The sequence below is a fragment of the Diaphorina citri genome, unplaced genomic scaffold (genome assembly GCF_000475195.1).
Source record: "Diaphorina citri unplaced genomic scaffold, Diaci psyllid genome assembly version 1.1 scaffold842, whole genome shotgun sequence".
Classification (NCBI taxonomy): Eukaryota; Metazoa; Arthropoda; class Insecta; order Hemiptera; family Psyllidae; genus Diaphorina; species Diaphorina citri.
In genome coordinates, this window is record NW_007378274.1 from 5,055 (window position 1) to 24,005 (window position 18,951).

An 18,951-nucleotide genomic window follows, 5' to 3' on the forward strand; every position below is an offset into this window, starting at 1 on the left:
AACCTCCTCATTTTGTACCTCTGATTTTGTATGACCCGGTAGTCATTTTGTGCAGTCCTCGTGTTTAATATGATTTATTATTTTACCTACATAGTGCAGGCAACGCATTAATGTGTTTGTGCGCATACGTTTCTGCGCAGTTCTTTCTGCTCCTCGGCTAGCGCGCTTGCATACTGGCGCTACCTAGCCCTACCGGACGAAAATAGCAACTGCGTTAAGTCTGACGTCACACATCTTCATTAGAACGGAAAATAAAAATTGAATTTTCGATCGTTTACAGTTATTATTTCGGAGTTTTGACCTCAGATTTGATTTTTCCCAACTTTTTACATAGGAATCGACCATTTATTCATAATTTTTACCCATTTGCAACTCCTCCATTGATAATCATAAGATAAATTTTAGCAATAAAAAGTACGTAGGTAGAAATTTACATGAAGTAGGTACCCATTTTTCAAAATTTCGCGCCGTAGGTACCGAAGCTGAGAAAAAAGTGATGGCCGCTAAATGAGCTTCACTTTTTATTTTTTATCCGTTGAATCCACTATTTTCGACATCATTGAAAATGAGACAGATGGGAGTAATTCATGGACTCTAGACTCTACACTAGCGCTTTCTTCAGTTCAAAATATGCAATGCGGCTAACAGAGGAAGCTCTGCTATTGGGACCTGAGTTCCTTCCTTCCCTATTTTTTTTTTTGCTCGAAAACAAGGAAAAATCAAACCTTCTGACCTTTTTTTCCCCAACCCTCTCATAACAGGTCAGACAGCAGTCCAAAGAGTTTTCAAACAGGATTCTACATAAGGTTCAAACTGAGAAAGAGAAGACAAAGGAAAATGAGAAGAAAGAAAAGGAAATGGAGCTGAGACGGTGGCAAGCGGAGAGAATCAAATCGTTGGAGCAGCAATACCAGGACTGTTTGGACAGTGTGCGGAAAAATCAGGATGACAAACCTCAGGTAAAGCACAAAAAGTGAAGTAGTATATTTGTTTCAATACAAATCAACAGTTAGAATGGACCTTCACAGAGTTACCGAGTCTTAATCAAGTATTCAAAGCACAAGTGTTGTTTAAGAAATAGCATTCTGTTTATTTATGTTGCCTGGAAAATAGATGGTCCTTTGGGTGAGCTACCTTGGGGGGGTAGCATGATGTCTGCCTTGTGAACAAGTCAGCCAGCCTAGCTAGCTTGGTAGCTGGAGTGTCTGTCTACCTTGTAAGTGCTAGGTCATGGGTTTGATTCCCACCCAGAGCAAATTTTATCCTGAAGGGAAAAGGTTCATTCTCAGGAGGTCTGGCTTTCTCCCATTCTGTCTTCCTTCTCTCTTTGATTTTGGGACAAAAAGACCCTAACAGTTTCAGTTCCCTTTATCAAAGCCCTATTAATCCTTTCAGGTGTCTGAAGAAGAGCTACGAAAGCAGCGGCTACTTCAGGAGAAGGAAAACATCCGCAAAGCCAAAGAGCGAGGCAAGCAAGCCATGGAGAAGCTGAAGAGTGATAAATTGGCCGAGGAAAGTACACCCCTCTACCTTCTTCAAGACCTTCAGGCACTGGCGGCCTGCTAGATCGTAACCTACGCGCGTTTGAAAAGGAAAGACTGAATCGGGACTTTAAGAAATTGCTGGGCGAGCTAGAGCATTTGTCCCGTGAGGAGAGAAGGATTAAGAAATAGAGAAGCTGCGGTCAACCCTGGTTACCTCAAGAGAAGTGCTTAAAGATATTACAAGTAAGAAGAAAATACATTGTTATTAGTCAATTTCATGATGATGTAAGTAACTAAACTTCGCTGGTGGACTTGAGATCTGGAGGTTGGTGGTTCAAGTCGAAGTCATAAAATTAATCGAGGTGTAGGTATTAACTAATAAGTAAAGTTGGGAACGACATTGATAATTTGTCCCGTGAGGAGAGTAGAATCAAGAGCCGTGGTAGTCTGTTGCATGATGATGTGAGTAACTAAACTTCGGTGGGGTAATGGTGGACTTGAGATCTGGAGCTTGGTGTTTTTTTTTTTTTTTTTTTTTTTTTTTTTTTTTTTTTTTTTAATACGGATGATGTAGGTATTATTCACTGTTGATTGTTTTAAGATTCTCAATAGTAGGTACACAAGTTTTTTTAACCATTACATAATGGCTTAAATCATATTTTGATTTATTTCTTGTTTATCTAGGTACTTAACATTCTATTGTTCTGTTTCACAGCCCATCTTTCACATGAGTGAAACTCGACGAAATCAAGCCGAGAGAATGAAACAAAACAAAATGGCGTCCGCTTTCGAACAACTCGCCGCTTCGTGTAACATCAACCCTTCCCAAGCCGGACCAACACCCACCCAGGGCAAATTTTATCCTGAAAAGACAAGGTTCATTCTCAGGAGGTCTGGCTTTCTCCTATTCTGTCTTCCTTCTCTCTTTGATTTTGAGATAAAAAGACCCTAGCAGTCACCCCTATTAATCCTTTCAGGTGTCTGAAGAAGAGCTACGAAAGCAGCGGCTACTCCAGGAGAAGGAAAACATCCGCAAAGCCAAAGAGCGAGGCAAGCAAGCCATGGAGAAGCTGAAGAGTGATAAATTGGCCGAGGAAAGTAAGAAGGAGAAGGAGCTTAAGCAGAAGCAATATTCAAACACAATAGAGAAACTGCGGTCAACCCTGGTTACCTCAAGAGAAGTGCTTAAAGATATTACAAGTAAGAAGAAAATACATTGTGATAGAGAAGCTGCGGTCAACCCTGGTTACCTCAAGAGAAGTGCTTAAAGATATTACAAGTAAGAAGAAAATACATTGTTATTAGTCAACCATGTTGTTGTTGTTGGTTTTTTCGTGGAAAATTTAAAAATAATCCCTGTGTAAGTGACTATTACTAAAGTATACCAAAGCTAAAAAAAGGGAAATCTAGTGTATCATAAACCTAGTGTGATAGGCAATTGGGGTGACAGAAGTTGCAATAATTCATCATTCTCATTTATCTTGTTCTCAGCCAATGTTTCTGTTGATACCTCCACAACGTCTTCTGAGACCACCAGTAATACTGAATCCAGGAGTGACCAACCTGGGCCTCCACCACGGGCCACAAATAATCCCTGTGTAAGTGACTATTACTACTTAAAGTATACCAAAGCTAAAAAAAGGCAAATCTAGTGTATCATAAACCTAGTGTGATAGGCAATTAGGCACCTATTTGGTGACAGAAGTTGCAATAATTCATCATTCTCATTTATCTTGTTCTCAGCCAATGGTTCTGTTGATACCTCCACAACGTCTTCTGAGACCACCAGTAATACTGAATCCAGGAGTGACCAACCTGGGCCTCCACCACGGGCCACATTTCGTGGAAAATTTAAAAATAATCCCTGTGTAAGTGACTATTACTAAAGTATACCAAAGCTAAAAAAAGGCAAATCTAGTGTATCATAAACCTAGTGTGATAGGCAATTAGGGTGACAGATGTTGCAATAATTCATCATTCTCATTTATCTTGTTCTCAGCCAATGGTTCTGTTGATACCTCCACAACGTCTTCTGATACCACCAGTAATACTGAATCCAGGAGTGACCAACCTGGGCCTCCACCACGGGCCACAGAACATTCCACTTCTCGGCGGGCCACAGAAGATTTCCCTTCTCAGTCACGGGCCACACATTTTCAGTCCCAATCGAAACACTATGATAAGCAACGGTTTGAAGAGACAGTGACTGGCTGGGTGGGAGTGGGGCAGAATGGACCAATGAACACTGAGAACAAATCTGAGAGAAAGGTAGGTAGGAACTCACAAGAAGAAAAAAGAAAAAAAAAAAAAAAAAAAAAAAAAAAAAAAAAAAAAAACTGAGAGAAAGGTAGGTAGGAACTCACAAAAAAAAAAAAAGAAAAAAAAAAAAAAAGAAGAAGAAGAAGGCTCGGTAATGGTGTTACATAAAATGTTATAGGTAGGTATATCTGTGGTTCAGTTATTTTATATCTAGATTTATAGAACCTCAGTCTCTTCATTTAGCTACCTGAGAAAAAATTTGGACCGATTGCAATACTTTCTCATTACCTTGTATAGGTTCCCTATACGTAAGGGTAATAGAAAGTAAAAAAAGCCTTTACAACTTACCCATAAAAGAAATATTGTATGTTAATTTTTTGGGAATAATTCAAGAGTTAGACCACAATAATAGTAGTTACAACTTACCCATAAAAGAAATATTGTATGTTAATTTTTTGGGAATAATTCAAGAGTTAGACCACAATAATAGTAGTAGCCTACTGCTGGAGTAGAGGGACTTTTCAGTCCTATGCGAGGAGTATAATATAAATAAGCACTATTATTATTATTTTGCTTTCAGAATAATGAACAACCGAAAGTAGATGGCGTTAAAACAAAGGACCAATCAGATTCCAGTAAGAAACCAGACAAGGATGAAAGCATAGTGGAGACATTGGAGCAAGAGAGGCGGAAACTGATGGAGTATAAACTCAGATTAGGTAAGGGGAATTGATCGAGAGAAAAGAAATTTATTTTATGTTTAAAAAGCAGAAGAATAAACACATTTTATAGAGGGAGCTGTAACACCTAACAACGGAGGTCTTATCGTCACGAAATCGAAAAGAAGGACGATAAGGTAGGAGTAAGGCGGCCGTTCCGCGAACTAACCTTACATGTTTACTATAAGCTCGCCCCGAGCGGGAATCGAACCCCCGATTTGGCGCTTACAAGACAGGCGCGCTAGCTTGCTTCAAAGCTAACTAGGCTGACTAACAAAAAGTTGATTAAGTATGTGATATTTTTTTTTTATTTTATTTATTTTATTTTTATTTTTTGATACCTACTAGCCCCTTATTATTTTCGTCACACCAAGGAAAAGCTGACAAGTTCTTTTAATTTTCTTTTCAGAAAACGAAGAAAGAAAGCGGCAACTGCTGGAAGAAAAACTGCGAATGGAACAACAGACCAGACTCACCGAACAACTGAGAGAAGAAAACGAAAAACTGAGAAGGGAAAAAGAAGAGGAGAAACGAAGGAGGGAGGAAGAAGAGGAGAGAAGAGAAAGAGGGGGACAAAGAAAACCTAGTGAAGATGCATTGATAGATCAATGGAGAGAGGAAGAAAATGAAAGGTGAGAGAGGAAGAGGAGAGAAGAGAAAGAGGGGGACAAAGAAAACCTAGTGAAGATGCATTGATAGATCAATGGAGAGAGGAAGAAAATGAAAGGTAAGGGACAAAGAAAACCTAGTGAAGATGCATTGATAGAGCAATGGAGAGAGGAAGAAAATGAAAGGTAAGGAAAGGAGGCACGATTAGTTCCGGGGTAACGCGGCATTCAGAAGGTCCCGGGTTCGAAATGAAAGGTAAGGAAAGGAGGCACGATTAGTTCCGGGGTAACGCGGCATTCAGAAGGTCCCGGGTTCGATGCCTACCATGGAAAAAAAAAAAAAATGCACTTGTATTTCGTTTGCAAATATGTCAACTTTTTAGCGTTCCCATATTGACCTAGCACTTAAGTTAATGAGAAATATTGCTTGCTTACTTAAGTATTGTGTCTCTTCTCGTCTCTCTGATGAGGGACATACTACAGGATGGGCAATAGATCAGTTGCGCTTACTTGTGTGATGTTTCAAAGTCATAGAGCAGGAAAAATGGGGACCAACGGAATTTTTCTTTTTCTTCTATTCTGATGAGGGACATACTACAGGATGGGCAATTACCATGACACGCTAATTTATTTATGCAGCAGTTGTTTCATAGGTATAAAGAAGAAAAAACGGAGATGGAAAAACTATTCATTTTTATGACACGCTAATTTATTTATGCAGCAGTTGTTTCATAGGTATAAAGAAGAAAAAACGGAGATGGAAAAACTATTCATTTTTTTCCCGAGACTTTTGGCAAACTTTTAGCATGTTGCTTATGGCGAAAATATACCCAAGCTAAAATTCACAGAGGACAATAATTTTATATCTTTATCAGTTTAACACTCTTTTCTCGCACTTATCTTTTTCAGGAAAGAAATTTTTTATTTTTTATCCGTTGAATCCACTGTTTTCGACATCATTGAAAATGAGACAGATGGGAGTAATTCATGGACTCTACACTAGCGCTTTCTTCAATTCAAATATGCAATGCGGCTAACAGAGGAAGCTCTGCTATTGGGACCTGAGTTCCTTCCTTCTGTGTGCGTTGCAAAACTCAGCGGTGAGTCCCGAGACTTTTGGCAAACTTTTAGCATGTTGCTTGTGGCGAAAATATACCCCAAGCTAAAATTCACAGAGGACAATAATTTTATATCTTTATCAGTTTAACACTCTTTTCTCGCACTTATCTTTTTCAGGAAAGAAAAAGAAGAGGAAGAAAGAAAGCTGGAGGAATACAGACGGGAATTGGCCAAGATGAGAGAGGATATGAGTGAAGAAGAACTAGGGCATAGATACGGGAGAAGGAGAGAGAAGAAAGAAGAACTAGATAGACCAGGAAGAAGGAGAGAGAAGAAAGATTTGATGAAAGTCAATATCATAACGAGTGCCCGACGGAGTAAAAGCTGCAGAGGGTAAGTTGACCGAGCGAAGTGAAGTCTGTTTTTTTTCTTTCTTTTTTGCTGTATTTACTTATAACTGCTAAGGTTTTTAGAGACGTTACACCATTACAAAATAGGTATAGGTTTTTTCAAGGGGGTTTTGATAGAGGGAACTGTAACTGCTAAGGTCTTATCGTCCTGAAAGCGAAGAGAGAAGGAAGACAGGATAGGAGAAAGCCAGCCGTTTCGAGAACAAACATCCGTTCAGGATGAAATCTGCCCCGGGCGGGAATCGAACCCGCGGTCTAGCGCTTACAAGGCTTTTTTTTACGTTGAAACAGTTGAATTTGTTTATTTCAATTGCTCCCCGTAGGTATAGGGTTTTCTTATGAATAAACTGACTGGCTCGTGTTATCGATTGAACTTACGCGAAACTGCTTGTGTTTGTTTCCATTTTATTTAAACCCGATATTTTTATTTATTTATTAATGTTTTAATACAGGGTGTAAATAATAATAATCCTAAAAAATAAATAGGGTCGAAAAAAATCACAACATAGGTACACCTACCTACTTAACTGACAACATTATTAAAACAGATAAAAGTATAAAACTGATTTATTTTCTTACTCAAAGAAAATAGAAAGTAAAAATTAGTGATAGGATGACACAAGTTAGGGTGGAAGACCTCTATTATTGGGTTAGGTACTTCCCCTGATTTAGGTTGTTCAAAATACATATTAGAGATCCGGAACCCAGTCACTCGATTGGGTTTCCGGCACCCTAGGTTTTTCTCAGAGTTCTCTCCCTATAACGTGTTTCTAATGCAAGCTTCTTTAAGGCTATTTGCCCTTATACTTAGGCCTCGGAGTAGGCTTTTTGTGTATCTACCTACGAAAAGTTTGAAAATTTCGAGCCTTTTCCCGAAAATTTCAATCTAAAACAGACCGACTACACTATAAAACTAGGTAGGTACATATAGGGTAAGTGTACCATTTATTCGCCCATCTAAAAAGCGTACCATTTATTGGCCCACCTGGGCACCTGCCCACATTTATTTTTCTAATTTTTGTTTTTATTACTACAATTTTTGAATAGCACTGGTTCGCTAGCAGTATTTAAGCCCTTTCTTTTGATGAAATTGGATCTTGAAAAAGTTCGTCCAGTTCAGACTTATGTGGCGTATGGTACAGGTGGCACTAGCGCTTTCTTCAGTTCAAAATATGCAATGCGGCTAACAGAGGAAGCTCTGCTATTGGGACCTGAGTTCCTTCCTTCTGTGTGCGTTGCAAAACTCAGCGGTGAGTTTTCAAGCGATTTTTCGTTCTATTGATTTGTTTACAAACAAGATAAATTTTTCAAATCCCAAAATCGTCGTTATTTTACACTTTTTCCAGGATTTTTCCTGTTTTTCCTGATGAGTTGATAATCCTGGGGTTTCCAGGAACTGTGATACGTTTTTCTTTTTAAACATCTCCCATAGAAAAGGAGTCACACGAGTTCCAAAGTTTCAGTGTCTCATTTTACTAGTTCTGCTGTAACCTTTGCACAATCTCCCTTCAGAATCAACAGGATACAGGATGTCAATCCTAGGATTTTAGTGTCATGTCAGTCAGTGTTCATGTTCAGGAGGATCCAATATGTAACAGCAGAGGCAACACTGTGGTTCTATCAAATGTGGAAGCTCTCCGTAAAGAGGAGTTGGAAAGGCGGAGAAAGTTACGACTAGAACAGGTTTGTTAAACTAAAGAGAGAGATTAGTATTCAGTAGTTACTACCAAACCAACAACCAACCCCATGTAAAAGTTCAATTACCCAAGTCATTATTGCCCTCCCAGTATTTATCAGGAAGCTGGAACCTTGAAGTCACACAGAAGAACTTACAGTCAGCATTTTCTTTTTTTTTTTCTAAAGAGAATAGAATACATCTAGGTACTTACTTACCCTAGATCTTGCTAAAATAGGACTGAAGCATCCCTGTAACCCTGCAGGCCAAACAAAGCCATGTACCTACACTTATTTTTGAAGAAGAACATGTCATTTGTAGGTTAAAAAAAAAAAAAAAAAAAAAAAAAAAAAAAAAAAAAATATCTCAAAAAGAAAAAAAAACACATTTTTGAAAAAAAAAAAAAAAAAATCAAGTAAGGTAAATAAGTATGTACCTACCTATAGATTTTTTTTTTTGCTTGAAAACAAGGAAAAATCAAACCCTTTGACCTTCTGACCTTTTTTCCCCCCAACCCTCTCATAACAGGTCAGACAACAGTCCAAAGAGTTTTCAAACAGGATTCTACATAAAGTTCAAACTGAGAAAGAGAAGACAAAGGAAAATGAGAAGAAAGAAAAGGAAATGGAGCTGAGACGGTGGCAAGCGGAGAGAATCAAATCCTATCTGTTTATGGTCCGTGTCAGTGGAACTGTATCAAACTTTATGACTTTATCCAACTTTTTAGTCATTCAGATTCCTTAGATCCAAGAGTTGAAAGGCCAAGTTTAATGTTAGATTGTGCCAACCTATAGCTTGGTTGGTAGCGCGTCCTGCCTTGTAAGCACTAGGCCGCGGGCTCGGTTCCCGCCCGGGGCGGATTTCATCCTGAACGAATAATGTTCGTTCTCGGAACGGCTGTCTTCCGTTTGTAAACTTATAATGAGCCTTTCGTTCCGTCTGTTCCACAGCGCGTCACCCAGATCACCACAACCTCGAGCCCCTTCACTTATATGGTACGTTTTTTAGGTGGGCGAATAAATGGTACACTTACCCTATATCATCCATGTTTAACACACTATTGTGGTGAAAAACCTTGCGGTTGGGGCGGTCAAATGGACAGCTTTTCTGCGGCCATAAACTTTAGAACGTGTGTTACATCGTAAAAATGGAAGAAGTCTTGGGTGGCCATGTTTTACACACTATTGTGGTGAAAAACCTTTCGGTTGGGGCGGTCAAATGGACAGCTTTTCTGCGGCCATAAACTTTAGAACGTGTGTGTTACATCGTAAAAATGGAAGAAGTCTTGGGTGGAAATTTGTTTATCATAGATATAAAACTCAGTGGCGTGTGCTCCGTGGAAGCTTGGGAAAACACCGCTTCCCTTCCTGCCTGCTGCCTTGTAAGCGCTAGATCGGTGGTTCGATTCCCGCCCGGGACGAACTTTATCCTATACAAATAATCTCTTCCGGGGCGAACATTATACTAATACTAATAGGTATAAGGTTGGTTGTCGGAACGGCTGGGTTTCGCCTATTGGGTTCTCTTTTCTTCGATCTCCGAACAGTTCCATCTCTCAAACTTCTTGTCATAAGAAGAAAAATAATAGAAAGTGAAAAATGCACCCCATCCCGGTGTTTCTCCTTCAAAAAGTGCCTTTTCTGGGGGGTCGAACCTGGATTCTAAGACCACTAGTAGATCGACTGTACATAATATATGTGATTTTCCTTTGGAAAATCTCAAGACACGCCACTGTAAAAAAATAAATAGGGTAAGAGGGGGTTAACAAGACCGATATAAAATTGTAGGGCAGAGTGGGGTAACAAGACTTTTTGCCCCCTGCCTTTCGTTCCGTCTGTTCCACAGCGCGTCACCCAGATCACCACAACCTCGAGCCCCTTCACTCCAAGCTTCCCCCGTCGCAGCGGCACAGTCTCAAACTGTCCCAACTTCACGCAATCGACATGAACGGGCCCGACTCGGATTCCAACTCCCACTGCGGCCTTCTCCTCCACGAGAGGTTAGATTTTCCTTTGGAAAATCTCAAGACACGCCACTGTAAAAAATAAATAGGGTAAGAGGGGGTTAACAAGACCGATATAAAATTGTAGGGCAGAGTGGGGTAACAAGACTTTTTGCCCCCTGCCTGCTTTTGGGGCGAATAATTTTAGAGGCGAAAGCAGAAGCGGGTGAGAAATCCACCGAATGTGTGCCCTTTTGGATCGTAAATTTTATTAAAAACTGGGAAAGGGAAAAGGTTGATTTTTTTTCTTCTCTTCCTCCTCCTCCTCTTCCTCCTCCTCTTTTTCTTCTTCTTCCCCTTCATTTTCTCCTCCTTATACTTCTTCTTGTCCTGAAATGCTTTTTATTTCGAAAGCATGTGAGTACGGTTGGTTAGTTAAATTAAGAGCATACTGTTATCCCATGGATATCTTTTTCGGAGATAGGTAGGTAGACAGGACGTTTCTGGTCAGTGACTGGACGGGTGACCGTTTGGGCACCTCACGTGCTGGTGGCTTTTCGAGTGCAGGACCTTTTTGAGGACAGTTTTAGACGGTTGAAATCTGAAGAGGGGGAAAAAAATACTAAAAACTGAAGTGACATTACCATTACCTACATACAGGAAATCAAAGCTTTAAACCTGTTTTACCTTTTCGATTTTTCGTCTTTAAACCCTTAAAAAAATCTTTTTTTTTCTCCCTTCTTGGGTGTCGAAAGCATATAAAATTCATCTATTTCTCTTGAAATTCCATCTTTACGGCCGGGAAGTAGATTTTTTTTTTAATCTTTTACCTTGAACTTTTTGTTTTATTTGAAATCTTAAAGAGATTTACCTATTTCTCCTTCCTTCCCTTTCTTTTCCCCCTACCAATTACAAGAAATTTGACAACTTGGTTTGATATTAGTGTCACTACGTAAGATAATCTTTATTTTTTCCCCCATTAGGTATGAAATAATTAATTTTCATTTCGTGTGTTTTCGTCAGGTCTCGTGCAGACTCGTGTCCCGGGCATACTGATTCGGATGAGAGTTTCCTATCCGACAGAACGTGGCCACCCTCTCAACTGTACCAGGAAGATGTGACTGACTTCACACAGGTCAAGGATAATAGAGACAAGTGTAGGAAGGTAAGTACAAATAGCTGAACAGAAGGTAAGTATGATACTCTCTAGGCAAACAAACCTTATTTGTTTGGAATAAAGTACACCTCGGGGGGCAATGGAACCTGCGACTTAGCACTTAGAGGGGCGCTGTCCTCCAAGTTAACTAGACTGGTCCTATAGGAAGGAAAGTAATGTAATCGGGTCAAAATTTCGATGGTCAGTTTTTAGTGTCCTCCAAGTTAACTAGACTGGTCCTATAGGAAGGAAAGTAATGTAATCGGGTCAAAATTTCGATGGTCAGTTTTTAGCGCTGTCCTCCAAGTTAACTAGACTGGTCCTATAGGAAGGAAAGTAATGTAATCGGGTCAAAATTTCGATTGTCAGTTTTTAGTGCCAAAACACGTTTTGAGGTCCCTAGAGCCTAAATCCAAAGTTTCAGCCATTGGTCCGTGTGTGTATTTTTAGTGCCAAAACACGTTTTGAGGTCCCTAGAGCCTAAATCCAAAGTTTCAGCCATTGGTCCGTGTGTGTGTCTGTCTGTAAAAAAAATATCTCGAAAACGGTAAGAGCTAGACACTTGAAATTTGGTATGTAGATGTCAAATGTGACAAAGATGCAACACGAAACGTTTGGTTGAGATAGGTGCTGCGGTTGGCGGTATTTTGACCGTTTTTTTGGTGGTTTTCAGCTACACCGACTAAACGGTTAGAGATATTGTAAAAGTTTGGCTATAAGAACAAGAACACCCAAAATAAGCATCATTCAATCTGGCGGTTTTCAGCTACACCGACTAAACGGTTAGAGATATTGTAAAAGTTTGGCTATAAGAACAAGAACATCCAAAATAAGCATCATTCAATAGGATGAGGAAAGCCAGGATGACAAACCTCAGGTAAAGCACAAAAAGTGAAGTAGTATATTTGTTTCAATACAACCTAACAGTTAGAATGGACCTCCACAGAGTTACCGAGTCTTGAATCAAGTATTCAAAGCACAAGTGTTGTTTAAGAAATAGCATTCTGTTTATTTATGTTGCCTGGAAAATAGATGGTCCTTTGGGTGAGCGATTTTTTTTTTTTGTTTTAGTTCAACCCAGGACCTCCAGGATGTAAGCATCCGGAAAGAAATTGCCCTCTCCAAATTGAGCAATCACGACTAAAAGCGTCCTAGATTTTGCTTTCTTTCTCTAACATTCTCTTTTCTGCTATGTTTCCAGTGTACGTCAAAGAAAATCACCCACGCTCAACCGCCTAAACGATCTCTGTCTAGAAACACCCCTCTATCGAAACAGAGGGCTACCTTATGGGACTGGAGAGCAACCTTATGGAACTAGAGATCAACCTTATGGAACTAGAGATCAACCTTATGAAACCAGAGGTCGACCTGACTACCCTGACGGGAATAGGGTTGCCCCTACCGGTATTGTAGACCCTAACACACCTCACGACTACCATACCGGTAGAAGAGACCCTGAAAATACAGCTAAAGAATACGGAGCTCAACCTAAACGTCACAAAAACACCGCACAAGCCTACGCGAACAGCGATGAAGAGGTGCTCCGAAACATAAAAGAAAGAATGGAGAAAGCCCTGCGAAAGCCAACTGAACAAAACTTCGACCTTAGAGATCGAAGAACCAACGTTGAGAAACGCAAACCACCGAAGCAACCGGTTGAAAGCGTACCGAAAAACGATGCACTGTTGAGCTACATCGTAACACTACCAACTGAACAAAACTTCGACCTTAGAGATCGAGGAACCAACGTTGAGAAACGCAAACCACCGAAGCAACCGGTTGAAAGCGTACCGATAAAGAAAGAATGGAGAAAGCCCTGCGAAAGCCAACTGAACAAAACTTCGACCTTAGAGATCGAGGAACTAACGTTGAGAAACGAAAACCACCGAAGCAACCGGTTGAAAGCGTACCGAAAAACGATGCACTGTTGAGCTACATCGTAACACTGTTGAACATGGATAAGAAAGATATCAGTGGAATACCTATTGAAGTCAGCGATGTATCGATTGCCAGCGAGCTGTTTACGAGTACCAGTGAACAATCGGATGCTGGGAGTGATAGAGTGGATCAAGGACTTAATGTAGCAGACAGACGGACGGATGGATTAAACAAGGTCCAAACTCATAGGGTCCCAACTCAGAATAACGATGAAAACTTACGAGGCAAAGCTCAAAATCAAGACCAACATCAAAATCAATTCCACGACAGAATCGACTTGGATAGTCGAAGAAACCGCAACATTTTGGCGCAAAAGTACGGCGATATCGTGCAAGAGCGAGCGAGAAGCGACAAACCTTCCACAGCGTGTGAAATCTTCACCGAATTGAAAGCAAGACATTTGGAACCCTCCGAAATGGCAAGGTATCCGCAGTCGGAAATGCTACCTAGGCATTTGCAGACCGAAATGCCACCTCGATACCCACAGTCTGAAATGCCATCTAGACATCCCTCTGAAATGCCATCGAGATACCCGCAGTCCGAAGCACCAACGGACCAACCCGACGTACCCCGAAAGCCGTTCGGAAAACCCGATATAGCTTTCGTAAAACGCCTCTGTAACACCCGGGAAGACCCTAAGCCCGCGGGCAAAGTTGGCAAGACTGCTAGAAGGGAAAAAGATGGAGCTCTACCCCGAAGAGACTTGGAAGGGGCAAGTGACGTAGCCCGCGCTATAGCCAACGCTGGCACGAAGCTGCCGTACAAGGAGCTGTTTAAGATGAACCCTCAAGGGCAGGGCGCTCAAGGAACTTCCTACCAGCATTTGCAGACCAAAATGCCACCTCGATACCCACAGTCTGAAATGCCATCGAGATACCCGCAGTCCGAAGCACCAACGGACCAACCCGACGTACCCCGAAAGCCGTTCGGAAAACCCGATATAGCTTTCGTAAAACGCCTCTGTAACACCCGGGAAGACCCTAAGCCCGCGGGCAAAGTTGGCAAGACTGCTAGAAGGGAAAAAGATGGAGCTGTACTCCGGAGAGACTTGGAAGGGGCAAGTGACGTAGCCCGGGCTATAGCCAACGCTGGCACGAAGCTGCCGTACAAGGAGCTGTTTAAGATGAACCCTCAAGGGCAGGGCGCTCAAGGAACTTCCTACCCTCAAGAGGACATTCCGGAGTACCCGCAAGGTAAAATTCCTCACTTTCAAGGACACCCTTCTTACCCTCAAGGGCACATTGAAGAGTATCCTCAAGAGAAGGTCCCTCCATACTCCCACCCTCGAGAAAACTGTCCTCCTTACCTTCAAGGGAAGTCTCAGGGTCCTTCCCAACCTCATGGACATTATGGGGTGGCAGCACCAACCTTCCAAAGCAAGCTGGAAGCGATAGCACCTCTTCTGAAATGTAACCCTGCTGATTTACCACGTTATGATGGGAATGCGCCGCATCAGGGATACCCTTTGAGCAAAACTTGTGAAGACTTAACTGGATATGATGGGAGGCAAACCAATCTCGAGAGACAAGGGCAAAGATATACGAAAGATGAGAGAAACGAAGAACAAGAAATATTTATAAAAGATGTTGAGTCTCGAAGAGAGCGTACCAAACATGGCCACAGAAGAGATAAGTCCAAGGGTAGACACACTAAAGAACGCCACAAGAGTAAAGACGACCGCGAAAGGCAGCAGACTGAAAGTCAACAAATTGGCCACAGAGGGGTGCCAGAAAGCGATCCAAATCAAAGAATTGTAAAAGGCACTAGAGGCCAAGAATGCTTAGACGGATTAACAAGTAAAGGATACCGTCAAGATCATCATAGTTACCCGCACAAAAAAGGACACCCTCAAGCTACTTCCCAACCCAGGGAAGCATACCCGCAAACGGCTCACCAAACTAAAGGTCCAAACCACCCTCACCGAAACATGTCTAATCTCCCCAGTGGGGACGAATCAACCATCTATTTGAACTTACCAAGGAAGTTTCAACATGTGGAGAACGTCGCGGTCCAAGAACGACTGGACAAGATATCTGATTCGTTTGAAATCACTCCATCAGATTGTTTATTTCAAGGGTTTAACTAAAACTAAGTTTACTTTATGCGGTATGGCGAAACAAAGAGGTTCTTGAAAGGAGCATCTATGAGATCTTGACAAGCTTGACTCCTGGATTTGTGCCCTTGCCATAAATATTGGGGGGGAAAGTGTCACAGTGCCTCTCCTATTTCGTAGTAACGAAAGATGAAATATCTGCTAAGTATACGGTATTCTTAATAAAATGGTTCATTTTATTTATTTGTTTGCCTGTGAAGAGTAAAAGTTACTAGTGTTCTTCTTTTCAAGATGAATCTTCACAAAGTGACGTCAGAATCTGTTAGCATATTTGGTTCATTATTTCTTGTTTGCCTGTGAAGAGTAAAAGTTACTAGTGTTCTTCTTTTCAAGATGAATCTTCACAAAGTGACGTCAGAATCTGTTAGCATATTTCTTGTTTATCTGGGACCTAGGTATTTACTTGATATTCTATTATTATACGTTCTGTTTCACAGCCCATATTCCACATGAGTGAAACTCGACGAAATCAAGTCGAGAGAATGAAACAAAACAAAATGGCGTCCGCTTTCGAACAACTCGCCGCTTCCTGTAACATCAACCCTTCCCAAGCCGGACCAACATATGCACAAAATACCCCAGTGACCGGGCCAACATATCCCAATAACTCCACAATAGGCGGGCCAATACATCCAAGTACCCACAAATCCGCTATAGGCTTGCCAACTCATCCCAATAACGTACCAATGGCCGGACCAAATACCCAAAACCTTACAACAGGCTTACCAACTCACACAAATCTATTCGAAAACACCTCAGGACTTCCCCTAAATCCCGGACCATCACAGCAAGCCAACGCTCAACCCTTTTCCAGTGTTGTCAACTCAACCGAGTCAGAAAACGTTGCCAAACTGAAGCAACTTCTCGATCGCATTAACGAGAAGCGGGCGATCATTATGCAACAGCTGATGAACCCGAAGAACCAATCAGAATGCGAGAATTTGAAGCGAGATTTGTATACGCTGACTGAAGAGAGTGGATTGACTCAACGGGTTAATCAGATTTTGAATCAGCAGCTGAATCATCAAGGATTAAATCAGGAGTTGAATCATCAAGAGTTAAATCAGGGTTTGAATCAGCATTTGAATAATCAAGAGTTCAATCGTCAAGGGTTAGATCATCAAGGGTTAAACCAGCCTTCAAGCGAGCCTTTTAGCTCTGCCGTCGGAGGGGTAGGTAAAATGTCCAACGCGGTTTGGACCCATGTGGACCGCGAAGGGGTTGGTCAAAATGGGACAGACCTAGACAATGCTGCAAATAGTGTCCCTCAAAAGAACACCACAATAGGAAGGCCAACATATGCACAGAACTCCCCAATAGGCGGGCCAACTTACCCCAATACCCAAAAATCCGCCATAGGTTTGCCAACTCATCCCAATATCGTACCAATGGCCGGACCAAATACCCTAAACCTTACAACAGGCTTACCAACTCACACAAATCTATTCGAAAACACCTCAGGACTTACCCTAAATCCCGGACCATCACAGCAAGCCAACGCTCAACCCTTTTCCAGTATAGTCAACTCAACCGAGTCAGAAAACGTTGCCAAACTGAAGTTACTTCTCGATCGCATTAACGAGAAGCGGGCGATCATTATGCAACAGCTGATGAACCCGAAGAACCAATCAGAATGCGAGAATTTGAAGGGAAACGTGTCAGAGATCAACATATTCATGGCCATATCCAAAAAGAACCCGGGAAAGGTCAAGAAAAACTAAACCATGACCGCAATAAGCCTAAGGGCCAAGATAGACTAAGTAAAAGACCAGACTTTGCCCGACCGGGACAAAGCCGGGAAAAATCGTGTTGGGATGCTAACCGATGGAAAACCGTTCGAGACATATGCGGTGGAGTCGGTGTAACGATTGACGCTAACGTTAGACCCGATGAATACGATGGAGGAGTTGCAGGAGATCAGTTTGATGGAAGGACAGGACTGTATGGAAAGGAAGAGGGATCCAGGCCTTTAAATAACAGTATGGACTTGCAAGTCCCGGACTTGTGTTTGGAGCATCCATCCCAGCATAATTCAGGAAGGTAAGTAACCTTTTTATCCCCGGGCCACAAAGTGAGAACAAATATTATCCAGTCAGCATAAAATCTGCCCCGGGCGGGAATCGAACCCGCGGCCTCGCGCTTACCAGGGCAAACGCGCTTCCAATCTACGTGACTGGCCAGAGGCACAATTTCATGATCTCGAGAAACATTATAACAAGATAAACTGTTCTCCATAATACTTATGTCAAAATATGTAAGACCTTGTTTTTGCGAGGTTAAAAGGACTTTTCAATCCTATCCCAGTAGTATAAACAAGGTCTATTCTATTCTAAACATATCTTTTTCCTATTTCTCCGACATAAATTTACCTCAACATGCTCATATTAAAAACCCATTCCCCTTCCGAATTCCAGAAAATCGGGCAGTGATCTCAACTCTACCCTGCCCAAGGATCAGCCTACTCCAGGTTGGAACACGGCTGATTCGCTGGTCCAAGAACTAATGCGGCGTGGGATCATAGATCAGCCGTTCCCCTGGTTGTGGAACGAGACCGGGTCACGTGATGAGGAGAGGTCACGTGACTTGGACCGGACGGACTTGACCGAAGTGTTGCGAAGGTTTTTGGAAAGCGGTGAGTAACGTTTTTTTTAGTAGTTTTTTGAAAAAATATTTCGACCACCGTTTACGGCCAACATTTTAAGATAAAATAGTTCAAGCTCGAGACTCGGCTCGCGGAAACTTTTGATCCACATAAATTTATCAAATATCTCTGCAAAATTGGAGCCACCTGGGACTAAAGGTAAAGTCTTGAGAAGCTCGAAATCCTTTTGAGCTTTTTCCCCCGGTAGAGCCCTAAATAGCGGATCTTTTTCCTTTCCAAGCGGATCCAAGAATTAAACCCAGTGCAAACCAAAACATTTATGATTGTCTAATTCTAACTTTCAATCCTATGTTTCTATCCCGATTATACTGAGGAAATCCGCTGTTTTTGTTCCCCCTTTCAGACACGGGGAGCTCAGAAAAACCCCCAAACCCTGACACCACTCAACAGAGTCTTCCCAACACTACCCCGACCACTCAAGGCCCTATTGGGGTTTCAATAGGGCCCCAAAACATCCCCCACCAACCCCAAACCAGGGTAGAAAATGGTGACTCCTCTACCTTCAGGCACTGGCGGCGTGCTAGATCGTAACCTACGGGCGTTTGAAAAGGAAAGACTGAATCGGGACTTTAAGAAATTGCTGGGCGAGCTAGAGCATTTGTCCCGTGAGGAGAGAAGGATTAAGAGCCGTGGCTGTCTGTTTCATGATGATGTAAGTAACTAAACTTCGCTGGTGGACTTGAGATCTGGAGGTTGGTGGTTCAAGTCGAAGTCATAAAATTAATCGAGGTGTAGGTATTAACTAATAAGTAAAGTTGGGAACGACATTGATAATTTGTCCCGTGAGGAGAGTAGAATCAAGAGCCGTGGTAGTCTGTTGCATGATGATGTGAGTAACTAAACTTCGGTGGGGTAATGGTGGACTTGAGATCTGGAGCTTGGTGTTTTTTTTTTTTTTTTTTTTTTTTTTTTTTAGTGGGGTTGAA

The 18,951-nt window shown here is 41.7% G+C and overlaps 1 protein-coding gene across 1 annotated transcript in view; it reads left to right on the forward strand.

The window, feature by feature from the left end:
• The first annotated feature begins 565 nt into the window (after nucleotides 1-565).
• LOC103512471 overlaps nucleotides 566-18,951 on the forward strand; it is a 23,377-nt gene continuing 4,991 nt past the window's right edge. The window contains exons 1-12 of the mRNA XM_026825927.1: nucleotides 566-580; nucleotides 762-959; nucleotides 2,462-2,684; nucleotides 2,976-3,082; nucleotides 3,228-3,303; nucleotides 3,484-3,752; nucleotides 4,324-4,462; nucleotides 4,872-5,094; nucleotides 6,307-6,522; nucleotides 11,180-11,321; nucleotides 12,514-12,569; nucleotides 18,515-18,677. Of these exons, the coding sequence (XP_026681728.1) occupies nucleotides 566-580; nucleotides 762-959; nucleotides 2,462-2,684; nucleotides 2,976-3,082; nucleotides 3,228-3,303; nucleotides 3,484-3,752; nucleotides 4,324-4,462; nucleotides 4,872-5,094; nucleotides 6,307-6,522; nucleotides 11,180-11,321; nucleotides 12,514-12,569; nucleotides 18,515-18,677 (1,827 nt within the window). The remainder of the gene's footprint in view (nucleotides 581-761; nucleotides 960-2,461; nucleotides 2,685-2,975; nucleotides 3,083-3,227; nucleotides 3,304-3,483; nucleotides 3,753-4,323; nucleotides 4,463-4,871; nucleotides 5,095-6,306; nucleotides 6,523-11,179; nucleotides 11,322-12,513; nucleotides 12,570-18,514; nucleotides 18,678-18,951) is intronic.